This window comes from Canis lupus, chromosome 22 (genome assembly GCF_003254725.2).
Source record: "Canis lupus dingo isolate Sandy chromosome 22, ASM325472v2, whole genome shotgun sequence".
NCBI lineage: Eukaryota > Metazoa > Chordata > Mammalia > Carnivora > Canidae > Canis > Canis lupus.
Genome location: NC_064264.1, coordinates 2,941,528 through 2,962,075, shown reverse-complemented (window position 1 = coordinate 2,962,075; position 20,548 = coordinate 2,941,528). Strand labels below are relative to the sequence as shown.

Genomic DNA, 20,548 nt, shown 5'->3' with positions numbered 1-20,548 from the left:
TGCGCTGCTGTCACCGGGAGGCTTATAAACAGCAAGAATTGACTTCTCGCAGTTCCGCAGACTCGAAGTCCAAGAGCAAAGCACCGAAATGCTCATGTTCTGATGAGGGGCCCCTTTCTGCTTCACAGCCCTTGTCTTCTGTGTCCTCACAGGGTAGGAGGGGCTAGCGATCTCTCTGGAGGCCCTTTTATAAAGCACTAATCCCACTCTCGAGGGTTCCACCCCCGTGACTTCATCACTTCCCAAAGTCCCCACCTTCTAACCCCATCACCTTTGGGGGTTTAGGATCTCAACATATCAATTGGGGTTGGGGGGAAACACAATGAAACCCACAGCAGTATACGTTAAGATCATAGGCACCTGAGTTCTCATTAGAGCACGCAATGTGGACACCATAAAGCTGTTCTGAAAGAGAGCTTTCATTTATTTGCTCCCCTGGCAACATTGTCAGGTGTGTGCTCTCTAGCTTTCAGACATTTGGGGATTACAGTAAGATGCAGAAGCAGCCAACAGGTTTTCAAATGGCAGGTCTGGCCCTCTCTCCTAATCGCCATGCTTCTGCTTAATTTCAAGGAGCAGGGGATCTTGTGAGGCCTGTCCTTCCCAACTGCTATTAAGTCAACCTTACCAGGGAAGAGTTCTGGTACAAAGCTGACGGGACTAGCGACTCACTCTCTGCAGACCTGGAAGGGACTTAGGAGTCAGCTGAGTATACGTGTGTGTGTGTATATATATTATGATGACTTGGCTCCTAAGATTATGGAGACTCAGAAGTCCCATGATCTGCATCTGCAAGCTGGAGACCTGGGAGAGCTGGAAGCATAGTGTAACGAGTCCAAAGGCCTGAGAACCAGGGGAGACAGTGATGCACATCCCAGTCTGAGGGCAGGAAAAGATGAAGCGAAATGACCCAGATCAACCAGTGAAATAGGAAAAAAGGGATGAATTCCTCCTTCCTCCACCTTTTGTTCTGTTCAGTCCCTTAAGAGTTTCGATGATGCCCACCCACCCTGTGGAGAGCAAACCGTTTACGGAGTTCACCAATTCAAAGGCTCTTCTCGTCTGGTGACACCCTCACAGACACACCCAGGAGCAATGTCTCATCTGGGCACCAGTGGCCTACTCAAGGTAACACATAAAATTAATACCACACCACGCGAAGAATCCCATGTGATCATGGAGGCAGAGGCTGAAGCAATCCGCCCGCAGGTCCAGGAACACCAATGACAGACAGAAGCCACCAGAAGCTGGGAGGAGGAAAGGATGGCTTCTTCCCTCGAGCCTTCAGAGAGTATGGCCCTGCTGACACCTTAGTTTCAGACCTCTAGTCTCCAGAACTGTCAAAGAATCCATTTCTATTGTGTTAAGCCATCCAGTTTGCGGTACTTTATCAAGGCAGCCCCAGGAAACGAATACAGAGGGTAAGCAGCCTGTAAGGGCTAACAGCATCATCCTGAGGCCACGGCAGCGCCTGAACCGGGATGACGGCCCCGACACCAGAGCCAGCCACCGTCCCTCACCGTGCCACTCAAGTTCTAGGACCCTGTCTGGGGAGGGAAGTCGTCCGTTATCTTTGGGCAGCACCCAAGGCCACTACAGATCTAAGGACAGACTCTCGTTCTGTTAGCTTTTAGGCTAAAATTTAGGTAAATTACATACCTCCTTACATCATGAAGGCATTTTATTTTCTCTGGGGGGGTCTTCATTTTAATTTTTTTTTCCTATTTAAGTCTATAAATTTCAAAAAGAACAATGTTTGGGATGTGGCATCAAATATTTATAGATGAGCTAATGTGCTAATTAAAAGCACTCATATATTATTCCTAAACTTCACTACTATAGGGCACAGAGACTGCTAGCCTCATTTTAAATACAGGGAAACTGAGGCACAGAAAGACTAAGCAATCCTCCAAGATCACCTGCTTCCAAAGACTGCTTTCCACACACCACATGCTGCAGAGAAAAAAGCTCACATAAAAAGTTCTATCGCTGGCAGATCGGGCCTACAGCTGCAGGGCTTTGGCTGTTGTCACGCAGTCCTTAATGAACAGGCACCAAGACCCACTGTGGGTTACCTTCCACGAACAGAGCAGACGGCAATACACAAAGAGAAAATACGCATCCCTACCTCATTTTTTCCCATCAGGCAGGTTTTTTGGATTTCAACCTGCCCTGCTACAAAACTCAAGTGGTTTCTTTGATGCCTAGAATCTGGTTGTAAATCCAACAAGCTCCTAAACACCTGGCTACAAATTATTGGTTCTGAACTTTCTTCCTGGCTCACTTGTACAAAACCTCTAGTACCCACCCCGTGACTCTATAACCGCCAGGCTTCGTGTGTGTGTGTGTGTGTGTGTGTGTGTGTGTGTGTGTGTGTTGTAGCATCACCTGCAGTGTGTGTGTGTGTGTGTTGTAGCATCGCCTGCAGTCATACATTTGTTAAAGGATGTCACAGGTCCACAGAACATCAGGTGTGACAGTATCACTGAACATGTCCCGAGTGCCAGATATTAAAGATATAAAAATTGGGACGCCTGGGTGGCTTAGTGGTTAAGCATCTGCCTTTGACTCAGGGCCTGATCCCAGGGTTGGGGATCAAGTCCCATATCAGGCTCCTGCATGGAGCCTGCTTCTCCCTCTGCCTGTGTCTCTGCCTCTCTCTCCGTCTCTCATGAATAAATAAATAAAATCTTTAAAAAAAAAGATATAAAAATGAAAGATCATCGCTCCTTCAAGGAGCTCACAATTTAATAGAAAACAAATACCTAACAATATAACCGGAGTACAATGGGGGTGTGAATACACTGCTTTTAAACATCTGTCAGAAGGCTGGCTCCTGGAGGTCAGTTATCAAAAATGCATTTTTCTAAGTCTTGTGGGGGAGTTATTTCATGGGGGGGAACTTATGACTTAATTTATGAAAGGCACACATTTATGCTTTTCTGAGGTATTTAGTATTAGTCTCAAGGAACTGTAGCATCTTTGTTCTCAGAAGAAAAATACATTGCTCTCTACAACACCCTCATAGGTATATATAGCTGTACACACTGTGCACACCGTAAACCTGCCTGAATGGAACGTGTATGTATCCTCCATATACATATTAAGAGTGTAGGAAGCAGGATTCACATACAGCGCCCTGCAAGAGAAGCAGCCACCCTGCATGACAGCAGCCACCTCTGCAGAAGGCGCCCAATCAACTTCGTGCCCAACTGTTAAGTAAGGGACTGGCTTAGCAGGAGCCAAGGTCAGGCAACAGAAAAATCTGTACGGGGAAAAAGCACTTCCAGGGAATGAGAGCTTGACGGTATACACGATGAGTCATCAAGATCATGTCCCTAGAATTCAACCTTAATTTGGCCCAGGTAGCCCTGCACATAATACTACTACCGGCAATAACTATTCCCAGGCCAGCTTTCCTTTACTTTTGCTCTACATCCAGCCCCACAGCCCCATCTTTCACTGGCCCCTGTTCGGGAAATGCAAAATGGTGATATTTTAATATTAGCTCAAGGAAAATATAGTTAAGGAAACACAGCTCCATAAAATTAGAGACCAAGATACATTTTATTACTCCTTGGAGTACGTGCTATCTATATAATTCTGCTTCTCTAGACAGAAGCACAATCGGACAGATTGTGTCAACAATCTAGACAACTAAGTTGTCACAATTAAACTTAAAACACACCATATAGAAACAAAACCAAAATTACCTGTTGGGCATGACTTACCAAAAAAACTATTTAAAAAAAAAACAACCAACAGCTTGCCTTTCAGGCCTTCTTGGCTATGCAGCACTTTATATGTAACAGTCACTTCATTCCTAATTCTGTTAGTCTATTTTTTATTTTACACAGTCTGTTATTCCTGGGAAAAATCCGGAATTTTTCTATGAACATTTTGTAAGATTCTCAAGTTCCATACAGTCTTACAAAAGTAAGCTATTTTTGTATTTTGTATTTTCACAAATGAACAATGTCAGGGGTCAGGCACATGGTAACACTATGGTTTGGTTTCAGAAGTTTTGCCATCTTTATGCACTCTGCTGGCTTTGTATAATTATTTACATCTTTTGTTGTATTTTGACTATATAATTATTTACATCTTTTATGGTCTTTTAACCATATTTTAAGAACAGCAGAAAACAGAAAAATGAAAATTAAGAGTGGCAGTTAATATTAAGCTGTTAATAGTGAAGAACAGATATTGTATCAGTTTAATAAAATTAACACAAGTTGGAAATCCATGTGCATGCTGAAAGATGCGAAGCTTTTGACATCACTTGGACACATTGGACTTAAGCTGGTTGACTGTCATGTTGAGCTGTGATGGAAAAGGAATAAAGAATATTTTATGATGAATTAAGAACATGTCATCTAAGACTAGGTATTTTATAATTTTGTTCATTCTCTGGGAATGAAGTAGACGTTCAGCTCAGACCCTCTTGCAGGACAGTGTTATCTGTGACAGTAGGGATGGTCTGTACTCCCCTTGTCCAGCACCAACCTCGTCATCTCTGGGAACCCAGCTCTACCCCTCAGATAATACTCACGGTTTTCTGCAGGCCCCTTTAGCATTCTACACACCCACAATAATTATCTGTTTGCATCTGGGTCACTACACTGTGAGCCCCTCAAAGATAGATACTATCTCACTGATTTTCCTATTCGGTGACCAGTAGATGCTTGATACATGCTTCATGCAACAGAAAACACATGTTCCAAAGACATGATCTTTTTTTTCTAACCTTGCCACTTTCTCCATAGGAAAGGGAAAGCTCTTCTTCCATATGGATTCAGTCCTGTGCAGTCCCTAAGGAAAAAGTATGTGGTAAAATCAGGATCCCATAGGTCGAATGATACTAGGCAGGTTAAAATTATTTTACTTCCAATTAACAGAGAAAATAAGCTAAACTCCAATATGGTGAAGGGAAGATAGGGAATTAAGGTTTAGGCATGAGAGTTAATAGCTTTAAAACCCAAAAGGTGTTTTTAACTGTTCTGAAACTATCCTATGGTCTCTTATGGGAATCTTCCTGCAGAGGTCTGGGAAAGTAATCCCAGGATAAATGAAGATTCTTAAATCTATAAGGAAACAAGTAGAAAATTTTCATTTTACAGTTGACCTACTATAGATAAGAAAAAATAAATTTTAGACCTTAGTCAAGTTTTCCCTGGGATTGGAAAGCTCCAAATCACCGTGCAGAGCAGACTTATCAGTTCTCAGCTCCACTGAAGAGTATATGATTTGCTAAACTTGGGGGACAGGGGAAGGAGAAATGAATGAAAAAATGAAAGGACGAAGAATGACTATGGCTTTGTTTATCGTAAACTGTAATAAAAAATCTGCAACAGTAGCCATCAAATATGAAGCAACAGTATTCAATCTTCTTGCCTTAATTAACCATTTCCACAATGACTACTTTCTACCACATAGAAGTAACAGCAGAAGCAGCTCTTTCAAAAGGCATGCAACATGGGCTCTCTTTTTGCTCAAAGGATCCCCTTTAATATTTCTTGCAGGGCAGGTCTGGACTATGGTTCAATCATTACACAGTGAACCATCTCATCACTAAAAATAAATATAAATAAATATTCTTTCTCTCCCCCAAAAGCAATTGAACAAAATCCTATTTAATAATGTTGGTATTTAGGGAGAAAGAACATGAGAGACTCCTAACTCTGGGAAACGAACTAGGGGGGTTGAAAGGGAGGTGGGGGTGACTGGGTCACGGGCACTGAGGGGGGCACTTGATGGGATGAGCACTGGGTGTTATTCTATATGTTGGCAAATTGAACACCAATAAAAAATAAATTTAAAAAAATAACAATTAATTAATTAATTTTAAAAAATAAAAAAAAGAAAGGTGAAACAAAAAAATTTTGGTATTTCTGATTTATTAGTTTGGGTTCTATTTACTCAAATACACTACATTTCAAGGGCTAACGTCAGGACATTTTATCTGATATTATCTACAAGCAATTAGAACCTTATAATAGATAAAAACAATAATCAAAATAAAATCAAGTCTTAACAGTGTTCCTGATCCATGCTTTACATGCCCTTGAGAATATTAGTAAAATTTTGTTTCCTTGGCTATAAAAAGGTGTCTCAGAATATAAGGAATAGTCACATATTCAGAATAATTATAGCTCAAGCTATGGCGATTGATACAAATAATTTTTAAAAAATCTATTTATTTATTTATTTATTTATTTATTTATTTATTTATTTATTTATTTATTGTGAGCAGGGAGAGGGGTAGAGGGAAAGGGATAGGATCTCAGAGCAGACTCCACACAGAGTGCAGAGAGCAACGTAGGGCTCTATCTCACCACCGTGAGATCATGACCTGAGCCAAAATCAAGAGTCGGATAATTAACCGACTGAGCCACCCGGGCGCCCCACGAATCATTACTTCTAATATTTACAAAAGATATACTTGTTTTTAAAAGAATCAATTAGACTTTTCTCACTAATCAATTTATAAAACTTGATCTAGTTGCCAATATGGAAAGATAATTTCATGTGACGGTTATTCCTACATGATCAGTCTTCTCCGTTAATTTGCAAGCTCTTTAAGAAAGGCAACCATGGCTCGTTCGTGGCTATAACCACCGTAGGACATGGCTCAGAGAAGAACACAATATTATGTATTTGGCTGAAAGCACTTTTTGAATACAGCTTTTTGCATATTGGAGACTGCTGGCATTGAGGATTCTTTTTTTTTAAATTTATTTCATCCTAACTGGAATGACATTGCCCATATCTATCCCACATTTACTAGAATAAAAAATAAAAAGAGGGGACAAGGAAAAAGGAAAAAAAGTAGAGGAAGGGAAGTCAAAGGCAAGAAAAAAAAGGAAATTGGAGGAAAGGGGACCAAAGAAGAGATGTGGCTGCCCTTTATTGTACCGTAGGCCACTTTTGTTGCCAGGAGAAGAGAAATCCTGCTAATACACTAAGATCCTGGAACAGTAATCCTGGCTTGTTGTTTCCCACCCCATTCCTCTACCATTGTAGGTAACCAATTCTATTGGTTTCTGGTTTATTCTTCCTATTTCTTTTTGCAAAAATAAGCAGATACGTGTCTGTAATTTTATTTCCCAATTCCTCCTTATACAAAAATAGCATACTTTATATATTCTCTTTGGTAATTTGCTTTTTTTTCCCCTTCACTTAACAACATATCCTGAAAATCACTCCTGATCAGTTAACAGAGATTTTTTAAAAATTTTAATCAACTAAATATCATCCTCGGTTTTTTTATTTTTTTAATCCTGTTTTTTTTTAAGGAGGAAAATAAATAGCTCTTTTTAGTGTCTTTAAATCAACTTCAAGTACAGTAACTCTTTAAAAATTAGAATGGTGGAACACAGGCTATTGTGTCCGACTAATCAAATCAAGACATAATTGCATGAATAGAATATTGAAATTACCATATTTGAAGAAATAACATTGGTACGATTCAATTAAGACTAAACATAAAATTAATATAATTTCACCTTCATTGGTCAAAATGTTCCTGAAGATTTAAAAATTATTCAAGAATAATTACTATTGTACAGTACTATGAAAAAACTGTTGACTTCTCCAGCATTATGGAAAGTAGTTGGATTTTTTTTTCTTTTTTTTTTTTTTTTTTTAAAGATTTTATTTTTTAAATTTTTATTTATTTATGATAGTCACAGAGAGTGAGAGAGAGAGAGGCAGAGACACAGGCAGAGGGAGAAGCAGGCTCCATGCACCGGGAGCCCGACGTGGGATTCGATCCCGGGTCTCCAGGATCGCGCCCTGGGCCAAAGGCAGGCGCCAAACCACTGCGCCACCCAGGGATCCCGGATTTTTTTTTCTAAAATTATCTCAATGTGATCAAACATAATAGAGAAAAACAGCTTCTCTAATTTGCACCACTTGAGGAATGCAGTTTATGGAATATATGTAAGGATTATAGTTATCGTGTTGTCTACATGATTTCACCAGGCTATTTTTTTTTTTTTTTTTTTTTTTTGAGAGAGAGAGAGTGTGTGAGCAGAAGGAAAAGGGGAGGGGCAGAGGAAGAGGGAGAGAATCTTGAGCAGACTCCATGTGCTGAGCACGGAGCCCGACACAGGGCTCGATCTCACAGCCCTGAGATCGTGACCTGAGCCAAAATGAGGAGTTACATGCTTAAGTGACTGAGCCATCCAGGCGCCCCTGACCAGGCTGTTATTAATATCAATGTTATAGCACTATATCAATATATACCTCCTAAAAATCCACAATATACATACAGAATACCACATCCATGAATTCTAAATAACAATAGCAACAGTAACAGTTAATATAAACAGCTACCCTGTACCACCGATTAAGCGCCTTATATTATGTCATTAAACTTTACAGTGGCCAAAAGAAACAGATACAAACATTGCCACCATTTTTTGGACATGTTTCAAAAACTTGACCGTCACCAACCAGTCAGGGTTAGAGCCACAGTATTTGATTTCAAAACTTCTCTTTTAGACCCTCCCCTGTATTTAAGTTCTCCTGTGAACGTTCCAGTTTTATTTTATACTGACTGGTTGGGAATGTTCCATCCAAAAATTTTTATACCTGATTGTCCTAAATTTCTGGAGCCCCGTATTCAGTCATCTTTAATTCTGTTCCTTCTAGATCCTTGTAAAGTTGTCTTCTAGAATAAAGTCAATGTGACTGAAAAACATAAACACATAAATTCTATTAAGAGAATAAGAGAGAAGGAAAAGAATATACTATCTTGCAATTTTAACAAGCCATTATTTATCCGAGAAGCAGATAGTTCAAATATTGTATTAGTTTTATTAATTAAAAAGTCAGCAGTACGGATGCTCCATTATTAAAAAGCTAATATAAAATATAACCTTTAGATATTATACTTTGTAAGCTTGGAGACCATGCTTAACAATTTGGACACTGAACACACATGAAAAAAAAAAAAACCCACATACTAAGAACACTTTAATTCGTGTCAACACAGAAAACACAAGGGAAGCCATCTGGAATGTGAAAAAAGCAAAACTTTCAAACTTTTGGAAGAAAGCACAAAAAACATCTTTGTGACCTCAGGGCAGGGAACGATTTCTTAAATAAGACACAGTAGCATAAACCACAAAGAAAAGCCTGGAGAAATTTACTACACAAAACTTCAAAAATACAGCATACTGAAAGACGAACAAAGGAAAACACGCCACAGAATGGGAGTAGGTATTTTCAACATATATAACTGATGTAACTACTAGGTATTTACCTGAAGGATATAAAAATACTTATTCGAAGGGAAACGTGCACCCCAATGATTATGGCAGCATTGTCAACAATAGCCAAACTATGGAGAGAGCCCAGATGTCCATTGACTGATGAATGGATAAAGAAGAGGAGGTATATATATGCAACGGAATATTACTTAGCCATAAAAAGGATGAAATCTTGCCATTTGCAACCATATGGATGGAGCTACAGAGTATTATGCTAAGCAAAAATCAGTCAGAGAAAAACAAATACCATATGATTCACTCATAATGGATTTGAAGAAATGAAGCAGATGAACATAAGGGCGGCGGGGGGGTGGGGGGAGGCAAACCAGAAAACAGACTCTTAACTATAGAGACCAGACTGAGGGCTGCTGGAGGGGAGGTGGGCGGTGGGATGGGGCGAATTAGGGGATGGGTATTAAGGAAGGCACTGTGATGAGCACCGGGTGTTCTGTGTAAGTGCTGAATCCCTAAATTCTACACCTGAAACTAATATTACCATGTATAATAACTAGAATTTAAATAGAAACTTGAAAAAGGCAGAAATTTTAAAAATAAAACTGCTTATAGATTTCCTCCTTTTCTGCACAGGAGGGCAATATTTTTTTTAATTGTATTTATTTTTATTTTTTTTAAATTGGAGTTCAACTTGCAACATATAGTATATCACCCAGTGCTCATCCCATCGAGACAGGAGGGCAATATTTCTTATAGACCCAGAGCAGAGGCTGGCGTCTGTATGGAGATCTTCACAGTGATGGTGTCTCGGCTTAAGATCATTCCATTCAATACTTACTATGTTTTAATTTACTGGGTTTTTTTCCCCCCTCACATGTGTTTTCAGACTTACAACTTGGCTCAGGCACATAACCAATAATTCATAACAAAAAGTGTCTAAGGCTGCCTTTAGTGAATCTAAATTGTATACTCACGGGGCCAATGTTTCAAGTTTTTGCAAGAGGAATTTTCAAAAGCAAATATACAACCAAGGTGATTTTTTGTATGAAATTTGTTTTTCTCTTTTTGCTTTTTGTGCAACTTTCATTCCAGTGTGGGAAGCCAACAATCGTATTATAATAGATACATTTTATAGCATATTGGAAAGTGATGGTGACACAAAATTGAAAATGGAGCCGGATAAGGAGTAGTTAGAGTCTTGAAGGTTGATGTTAAAGGTTTTCGATTTTAAACAGGGTGGCCAGAGAGCCTCCCTAGGTATATGATCTTCGAGGAAAGACTTGAAGAAAATGAAGAAGTGAGCTGAGTACACCTAGAACAAAACCTATCTAGGTCTATGTGGTGTAATGTTCTGAGGTGAGGTTTTGAAAAGCGACAAAATCTGATTTGGTTTTCAGAGTCACACTGGTTCTATGCTGGTAATATTTCTGTTATTTTCTTTTTAACTTTATTGAAATATAACTGACACGCAACATTAGTTTCAGGTGTACAATGTAATGATTCCCAATCTGTATACACTGTGAAATTATCTACACAGTAAATCTAGTCACCACCTATCACCATAAAAAGTTACAAGAAATTTTTTCTTTCTATTTTATGATGAGAACGTTCAAGATCTACTCTGCTGCCAACACTCGAATACGGCACCTACAATATTATGGACTATAGTCAGCGTGCAGCACACCACATCTCCTTGACCTATTCATTTCATACCTTGAAGTCTGTACCTCCCATGCCCCTTCACCCATTTCATCCTTCCCCCACCGCCCTTACCCTTGGCAACCTCCACTCTGTTCTCCATACCCATGACTTTCATTTTGTTTCTTAGATTCCACATATAAGTGAAATTGTATAGTAGTTGCCTCTCTGATTTATTTCACTTATCATAGTCCATCCATGCTGTCACAAATGGAAAGATCGCATTCTTTTTTATGGCTGAGTAATATCCCATTGTGTGTGTGTGTGTGTGTGTGTACACACACACACACACACACACACACACCTTCTTTATCCATTCATGCATCTGCGGACACTTTGGTTGTTTCTATATGATGGCTATAGTAAATAATGCTGCAATGAGCATGGGGGTGAATATATCTTTTCAAATTACTGTTTTTATTTCCTTTCAGTAAATACCCAGAGATGGAATTACTGGATCATATGTGATTTTAATTTTTTGAGAAACCTTTGTTGTCCATAGTGGCTGCACCAGTTGACATTCCCACCAATAATGCATAAGGGTTCCCTTTTCTTCACAACTTTGCCAACACCTGTTATTTCTTGGCATACTGATAATAGCCATTCAAACAGGTGTGACGGGACATTTCACTGTGGTTTTGACTTGCATTTCCCTGATTTATGATGCTGAGCATCTTTTCCTGTGCCTGTTGGCCATCTGTAGTTGGAAAAATATCTATTCAGATCCTCTGCCTATTTTTAATTGGATTATGTTATTGAGTTGAGGGAGTTCTTTGTATTTTTTGAATGCTAACTCATGAGATACAGGATTTGCAAATATTTTCTCCCATTCTGTAGACTGCCTTTTCATTTTGGTGATGGTTTCCTTTGCGGTGCACAAGCTTTTTCTTTGGATGTAGCCCCACGTGTTTATTTTTGCTTTTAGAAATCAGATCCGAAAAGCAGTGCCAAGACTGTCAAGAGGCTTACAGCCTATGTTTCCATCTAGTTTTACGGTTTCAAGCCTTACATTCCAGTTTTTAATCCATTTTGAGTTAATTTTTGTGTTGTGTAAGATAAGTAATCTAGTTTCTTTTGCATGTAGCTGTCCAGTTTTCCCAGCACCATTTATTGAAGAGGCTGTCCTCACCCCCATTGTATACTCTTGCATCCTGTGTTGTAAATTCATTGAACATATATACATAGGTTTATTTCTGGGCTCTCTGGTCTCTTCCATTGATCTAGGTGCCTGTTCTCATACCAAAATCATACTGTTTTGATTACTGAGGCTTCATAATATAGTCCAAAATCAGGACGCATCATACTTCCAGCTTTGTCCTTTCTCAAGATGGCTTTGGCTATCCAGAGTCTTTTGTGGTTCCATACAAATTTTAGGATTATTTCGTCTACTTCTGTGAAAAATGCCATTGGGACTTTGATGGGAATTGCACTGAATCTATACATGGCTTTGGGTAAGAGGAACTTTTTAGCAATATTAATTCTTTCAGTCCATGAACATGGGATATCTTTGCATTTACTTGCGTCTTCTTCGATTTCTTCTGTCAATCTTAGAGTTTTCAGCATATAAGTCTTTCACCTCCTTGCTTAAATTTATTCCTAAGTATTTTATTATTTTTGATGCAATTGTAAGTGAGATCTTCTTAATTTCTCTTTCTCATAGTTTGTTGTTAGTGTATAGAAATGCAACAGATTTTGTAGGTTGATTTTATACCCTGCAACTTCACTGAATTCATTTATTTATTCTTTACTGAATTAAAAAAAAAACGGTTTAAAAAAAAGTTTTTTGGTGGTGTCTTTAGGGTTTTCTATATATAAAACTATGTCACTAATAATGAAAGGCTTACATCTTCCTTTCCAACTTGGATACTTTTGCTTCTTTTTCTTGCCTAATTGTTCTAGGACTTCTAACACTATGTTGAATAAAAATGGGCATCCTTGTACCTAATCTTAAAGAAAAAGCTTTCGCTTTTCACCATTTAGTACAACATAAGCTGTGGGCTTGTCATATATGGCCTTTATTATGTTGAGATACATTCCCTCCATACCTACTTTGTTGAGAGATTCTTGCTGTGTTTGAGTAAGTTTTACTGCCCTGTCTTCTTGGCCACTAGTCATTTCTTCTGCTTCATCTAGTCTGTTATTGAACCCCCTCTAGTATATTTTTCAGTTCAGTTATTATATTCTTCAACTCTGTGACTTCAGTTGGTACTTTCTTACATATTCTCTTTGTTGCAGTTCTCACTGTATTCATTCGCTCTTCTCTCAAGATTGGTGAACATCTTTTTGACCATTACTTTGAGACCATAAGCATACACCCTGTTGACCTCTAGACCAGGCAATCTGGCAGTGTTCCCTAGTGACAGCTGCAAAAACTGGGGCTTCAGACCAGTGTGTAAGCTCCTTTTCTGGGGGGTTCTGGCAAACTGTAGTGAGGCTGAGGGAAAACAAAAAGATGGTATCATCCAGCCTATGTACCCTGAGAGCACCTCTGTAGCCTCTAGATGTGTGGTAGACTTGAAGTCTGCCCCTTGGGCTGAAGCGCCAGGACAAGTGAATAGACTTTTTTCACAAGTAGACTAGGAGTGTGTTCCAGCCCGTTGTCTGAACAGTGCCCTGGGGGTGACAGCCTACCGAGAACTGTCTCTCCACTCATTACAGTCCTGTGGAACTCAGCCACACAAGCATGCCTACCCATGGTATCAAGGTAGAGGAACAATGCAAAAATGGCACCCACCAGCACCCCTGTCCACAGAGACAGTCCCAACAGTCCCTTGACTGTGGCATCCAGCAGATGCTTTAAGGTTAGAAAATAAATCTTCACACATAGTCTAGGTGCTCTTCAAACTGCTGCTTTTGTGCCGGTTCCCAGGGCAAGTGAGTTTACATGCAAACCCTTTAAGAGAAATATCTCTGTTCTCTACAGCCTTTTCATTTTCAGTCTCTTGGATGTGAGAGCCATTGGTTTTCTAAGCTAGTTGTTTGGGGAGTTCATCCTTCACTGCAGGTCCCAGGGGTGCTTGACGTGGGGTACAAACCCTTCATTCATTAAGGAAGCTCCAGATTTGTGAGATTTTTCCCAGCTGTGGGTTGTTACTCTGGCAGTGGGGTTTTCGGTGAGACCACCCATAGTGGCCCTTTTACTGTTTTGTGTGAAGCAGCTATTCAGCTAGTTCTCAGGTCTTTTTCAGAGGGAGTTTTTCCATATGCAGCTGTAGATCTGGTATGTCTGTGGAAGGAGAGGAGTTCAGGATCTTCCCACACCAACACCTTGGACCACCCCCCCTCAACATTTCCTATTATATCTGTTTTCTTAAACTTGTACAGTTCAACAACTTATTTCCAAGTTATCCCTGTTTGGAACAGAGAACTCCTTATTCTTACAGATTATATTTTGAGAGTTTTCCCTACATTCTTTTTTTTTTTTTTTTTTTTTTATTTATGATAGTCACAGAGAGAGAGAGAGAGAGAGAGGCAGAGACACAGGCAGAGGGAGAAGCAGGCTCCATGCACCGGGAGCCCGACGTGGGATTCGATCCCAGGTCTCCAGGATCGCGCCCCGGACCAAAGGCAGGCGCCAAACCACTGCGCCACCCAGGGATCCCTCCTTACATTCTTAATAGCTACGCAGCTGGAGACTGGTGGATAAGAAGACAGTCTTTTGATAAGTGAACATGAAAAACATAGCAATTCTTAATCCTCCCAAAGAACAGGTCAAATAATTCAGTTCCCTACACAAAGTATATAGTAAGCAGCCTCTACATATTAGTGTTGGTAATCAACGTTAATCACCATGTTTGCTAGTAGGACAATGTGTCATATTACTTGGTAATACCTCTGACCCAAATAAAGACTTAAGCTGATTAGAGGACATACATTCATTTGCCTAATTTATTCAACAAATGTTAATTTGGTGCCTGCAGTAGGTACTAAGCTGAAAGCAAATCTGCATAAAAGAAAAAACAAAATAACATGGAGCAAAAGGATATCCACCTCCCAGGTGCTTGTGTCAACATTACCCCAACACAACAGCACTTGTTAGTTTTCACTAAAAGCTAATAAGCTAGACACATTGTATCTATGAGAGCAAGCATTTTCCATGGAAACTGGTATTTTGCAAGTAACTAGGAGCTTCTAAATGCTAATATCCATTCTTTAGAAGTAATCCCTGAAGAAAAAGTGAAAAAAAAAAGTAATTTCTGCAGCGAAAACCCAATGCTGTATACAAATATATATTTTTAATCCAACTTAATGAAATCACTGCTAAAGCTATGCTTGAAAAATACAATATACAAAAAAGTTTTCTTGCAATATAGAACTCAATGCTTTAAACAAATTCTCCCATCTGGGCCACACAGTTGGTGATGCTTTTATTAACAAAGAAATAGGACATTAAAGAAAACTAACGTCTTTTAGGATGCCAGCACACAGTTTACAGCACCGGTGTATTAATGAGCTCCAGACCAAGTAAATGTCAATGCAGTAATGATGGTTCCCAATTATATGCTAACTGAACCACAGAATGGTATGTCCTCTGTAAGTTATGAATGAGAAAAATAGAAGAAAACATGATCCCAATTATCACTTGCAAAAAAAGGATGACAGCTATAATTTACCTCTACTTTGAATGAGAGGTCATAAGCCTACCACAAATGCCATTAAAATACCTACACATCTGCTAACCAATGTGGGACAATTATAAACAGGATGGTCAAACTGAAATGCACAACTAAAACTAAGGTACAACCTCAAAAGAAATGGTATTGTCAGGCTTATGATAAGAATCAAACTGACTTAGGACACAGAAACAACACTGCTATTTTAATCATGTTTTTAAAAAGGTTTCCAAATTTCACCTAGAAATGAGGCAGATCTTCAGTTCTAAGCAAAACTGTATGTAGTCTGAAAAGATTACTGAGCTCATCAGAGCCTTTTCAACCACATACAGCAAAGTGCCTTTTTGCAAATATGAAAAATATTTAAAACATAAACAATATGAATGTTTCTATGTTGTTCCACTAGCTAAAATGAGTTAGTACTGGAGACATTTGTAAATCCATTTGAAATTTAGGTCCTTATAGATCTAGTACAATTAAAAAAAAATCCTAACATGCCTATGAAATAGAATCCTAGCTGAAAGATCTTTGTCCCACAACATAAACATTCCTTCAGCATCGTAGGCTTTCTTAGACTTGGCTTGTTTGCATTCGGGATTTGTTTTGTTCAGTGTCATATACATTCAAGGCAATACAGAACATACTATAATATCGTTATTTACGATTTAATCGTTATTTACGATTTTTTATCTGTCACCCACTGCTACTTGTTAGCTCAAACTGTCTTCCATGGAGAATATACATAATAGATGTTAGCTAAGGTCAGATTAGCAAGACACTTAAGGCACACACTCTAGTGTCAGATAAATGCTGAAAAAAACTATTAAGCCTTAAATTTCCGAAAGATTCTCACACTGTTAAGATGGGATCACCATGGGAACTAGACATGTACTCCTAGATAATGAAAGTGAGAAGGGTATCTGCCTTCCACTGAAGGACACTATAAATATCCCTTTCAAAGAGGCAAACTAGCTACTCCTTTGAAGTAAATATCCCCATGAAGTCCTCTATTTTCAGCCCCAAACAAGAGTCTTTGATGTCATTCTGCAACCCTGATAATTCCACCCCTGGTCTCAAACCTCTCGTCTGGTCAAATTTTGATTCATACTAATTCAATTCCAGTAAACTTCAAAAGTATCTTACGGGCATTTTAATTTCACTTTAACAAGTGATAAAGCCAAAATTAAATACAAACTCCTAAAGGCTTAGATGAACCCCACAGGTACCCCGCATGTATAGTTCCAGATTAATCATTTTTGATATTTAAACATATTGTTTGTAATCTACTTAAATAAAGGGCCCAAAAGAACACATACTTTACTTTCTAAAACTGGTCCTCACTATCCAGCCGCTTTCTGGAAGTCTTGTCTGGTTCACTCAAAAATCTCTAAGGGCAATAATTTAATACCTTATCACATGACATCATACCAGGTGAACCTTAACATAGTTTCAAATCAAGAAAGGCAACTGCCCACACTTAGAAAACAACTTCTCTAGTCAATCACAGAGAGACATTAAGGGCAATTGCAAAGTTCAGAAAATCATACACTTTTTCTCAGCGCATCCGCAGTGTCCGTTTGGCTAGACTCCTCCACGCCAGAGCCCAGTCTCTTCATATGCTGTGCTCAGTTAAACTGGACAATTCTGAATGATTTGAACTCACTTTGGAAAAAAAAACATCTTTTACTTACATACTATAAAATTGGGTTTTATTTGTCACAAGTTCATGCTGCGGGCCCCCATCCAATTTATAGTGAAGGACAGCAAGGAGCATTTTATCCCAGAAAGATAATTCAAAAAACTAGTTCTCCGTCTTGACCATCGCCTTCAGTTTATCCTTCACATCCACCATAACCATGCTGTATAAAATTGCAACCCACACCTGTACCCTCAGGCCTCTTTTTTTTTTTTTGCTCATCTTTTTCATTTTTCATAGCACTTATAATTTTCTAAATGATAAGTAACCACATACGTTTACTGTCAATCATTCTTTTCTAGAATGTAAGCTCCAAAGGGAAGGGATCTTTGTTTCTCTTGTTCACTGACATATCTTTTTTTTATTTTTAAAGATTTTATTTATTCATGAGGGAAACACAGAGAGAGGGAGAGAGAGAGGCAGAGAGAGAAAGAAGCAGGCCCCATGCAGGGAGCCTGACATGGGACTTGATCCCTGGTCTCCAGGATCAGGCCCTGGGCTGAAGGCAGCACTAAACCACTGAGCCACCCAGGCTGCCCTCACTGACAGATCTTAAATACCTGGACAGGACCTGATGCAAAGCAGTCACTCAGTATTTATTGAATGAATGAATGGATCCACAATGAGAATTCAGTACAAACTGTATCTGCGGTCAGATTTCACCTTCATTTATGCAGTTAACAAATGTCTCCTGTGCTCTGAATATGGGGGAGACAGAGCCTACACGCACGAATACATACCATTGGACAGTGACGAGTGCTATAAAGCCAAAGGGAACAAACAGGGCAAGAGGTCGGAAGGAGAGCAGTGGCTGTTTTAAATGACTGAGTCACCTTTCTGAAGTGATGGCAATTGTTCTGAGCCTTGAATTAAGACAGGTGCCATACATATTTGGGTGGAGGGGGGAAATGGGCTTTGAGCATGGAAAAAAAAATAGCAAATGCCTCGCCCTAGGGTGGAGGCCCACGTGGTAATAAGCCCAGTAAGCCCAAGGAGGCCGGCCTGGTGGAACTGGGGTAAGCAAGAATGTAGGATACATATTTGCCTTTACCTGCTACTCAGTAACCTGTAGGTATGGATCCATTGATGTATCCACTCACACGGCCTAATAATGCCCCGGGCAACAGATTACCTCTCACCTGGAGTACTCCAGCCCCCAAATGCCTGCATCAGCACATCGTGTAAGAGGACCAGGCACCGTAGTGACGTGGTCAAAAACTGCTCCAAGCAGCCTCAGGAGTCACCAAACTAGCCCAAGGAGCAGAAGGGGGCGAGGCCGGGGGCGAGGCCAGGCTCGGGCCGGGTCCTGGGAGGTGCAAAGCCCGGAGGCTCCTAGAACCGGGCCGGGTCCTGGGAGGTGCAAAGCCCGGAGGCTCCTAGAACCGGGCCGGGTCCGGGAAGGTGCAAAGCCCGGAGGCTCCTAGAACCGGGCCGGGGCCGGGAAGGTGCAAAGCCCAGAGGCTCCTAAAACCGGGCCGGGTCTGGGTAGATGCAAAGGCGGGAGCACGGAGAGCCGTGCACAGGGGCGGTGGGATGGGGGCCCGCGAGGCGCGTCGCCCCCCGGCCGCGCGCGACCCCTGCCGCCTGCACCGCGCGCCGAGCGGCCCCGGCGGCCCCGGGACTGTCCCGGCCGCGCTCCGCTCCGACCCGGGGTGCGACTCCCCCGAGCACGGAAACAACAAGTCCGCGGCGAACTCGCCTTCCAGCTGCGGCCGCGCGGCGCGCTTGCAAAGTTTGCAGCGTTGGAAGCCTCCGGTTTCCGGGGCCGAGCAGGGCAGGACCTTCCGGCTTCGGACGCGGCTCGGGGCGCCTCCTCGCACCGGCTCGGCAGCTCCGCCCCGCCCCGCCCCGCCCCGCCCGGCGAGCGGGGCCGTCCCTCCTCTGCGGACCCGGGTCGGGGGGGCGGGGTCGGGACCCGGGGCTGCGGGAAAGGCTTTCCGGGCGCCCACGCCGCGGAGGCAGAGACCAACGCGGGAGGTGCCCCACGCGGGCGCAGGCCGGGGGCGGGGCAGGTGACACCCGAGGCCCGCGCCACCGCCGCAGCCAGGACGAGCCCCGGGCCCCGCGGCCGCTGCGCCCCGAGGCCCGCGCACCTTCCGCGCACGCGCAGCGCCGCCGGGCCCGCGGCCGGGGGAGGGGCTCAGAGCCCGCGCCCCGCCCCCGCCCGCGGCTTTGCGCACGCGCGGCGACGCCTCGGCCCCGGCCTCGGCCTCGGCCCCGGCCCCCGCCCGGGCCCCGGGCCCGGGCGGGGGCGGGGGCGGCTCGTCCGCGGTCGCCGCGCCCCGGGCCGGGGGAGGGGGCACCGGGGCCCGCCCGCTCCCAGCGCCGCGCCCCCTGCGGACCGCCGCCGCCGCCGGGTCGCCCTACCTCCGCGCAGCCCGAGCCGCGGCCGCCCGCCTGCTCCGCCGCCCTTCCTGCTCCGCCGGGCCCGCGCGGCGACCGCCTGGCGCCTCCCCCGACGGCCCGGCCTCGGCGGCTCGCGCTCCGGTGCGGGGCTGGGGCGGGCAGGGGCGGGCAGGGGAGGGGGCGGCACGGAGCCTCGCCCCTCCCCCGCCCCCCCCGCCCCCGCCCTGCTCGCCGCCGCCTCCCGCGCAGCTCCCTGCCCGCCCCGCTCCCCCCGCGCGGCGTCCCCGCGGGCTTGGCGCTTTGGAGGTGCCCGGCCCGGGAGGCTGAGGCGCGCGTGGGCATCGTGTCCTGCGGCCCGGTCCCCGCTCCGTCCCCGGGGTCCTGCCCACTGTGTCCCGGGGGTCCTCCCTCCTCTGTACCCGGGGTCCTCCCCGCTCCGTCCTCGGGGGGCTCCTCCCCGCTCCGTCCCCGGGGTCCTCCCCACTGTGTCCCGGGGGTCCTCCCTCCTCTGTACCCGGGGTCCTCCCAGCCCCGTCCTCGGGGGGCTCCTCCCCGCTCCGTCCTCGGGGGTCCTCCCTCCTCTGTACCCAAGGTCCTCCCAGCCCCGTCCTCGGGAGTCCTCCCTACGCTCTCCCTGGGGGTCCTCCCCGCTCAGTCCCTGGGGGCCCTCCCTGTTTTCACAGGGGGTTCCCCCGCTCCTCACCCCCTGCTGTGGGGCCCCAGCCCTGGCCCCTTCTGATAACTACGGAATGTTGACATGACGCGTGACCTGTCTGGAGGGGTGCCCGGAGTTGCCCTGGGGCAAGGGCTTCTGGGCCGACCACACTATCCCTGCACTAACTCAGCAGTGCCTGTGTTACCCTGCGCTGCTGTTGGTCTCCATAGCTTTTAGCAGAATGCACCAGAGCTTTAAAATATGTGGAAATTTCTTCCCCTTTACTACACTCTCGTTCACCTGAGTTGGG

General features: G+C 43.2%; 1 protein-coding gene across 20 annotated transcripts in view; it reads right to left on the bottom strand.

Moving 5' to 3' along the window:
* RCBTB2 (RCC1 and BTB domain containing protein 2) overlaps positions 1 to 19,740 on the bottom strand; it is a 45,397-nt gene extending 25,657 nt beyond the window's left edge. For 5 of the 20 annotated variants that reach the window (XM_049099223.1, XM_049099224.1, XM_049099225.1 and 2 more), the window contains exons 1-3: positions 19,605 to 19,736; positions 8,596 to 8,694; positions 4,748 to 4,812 (exon numbers count right to left, since the gene is read on the bottom strand). In XM_049099223.1, coding sequence (XP_048955180.1) covers positions 4,748 to 4,789 — 42 coding nt within the window. In that variant the 5' untranslated portion in view covers positions 4,790 to 4,812; positions 8,596 to 8,694; positions 19,605 to 19,736. Of the gene's footprint in view, positions 1 to 4,747; positions 4,813 to 5,157; positions 5,256 to 8,595; positions 8,695 to 17,088; positions 17,112 to 18,288; positions 18,331 to 18,376; positions 18,662 to 18,932; positions 19,099 to 19,604 lie in introns of those variants that run through there. The other 15 variants (XM_025478322.3, XM_049099230.1, XM_025478319.3 and 12 more) reach the window with 14 other exon arrangements.
* Positions 19,741 to 20,548: the final 808 nt, after the last annotated feature.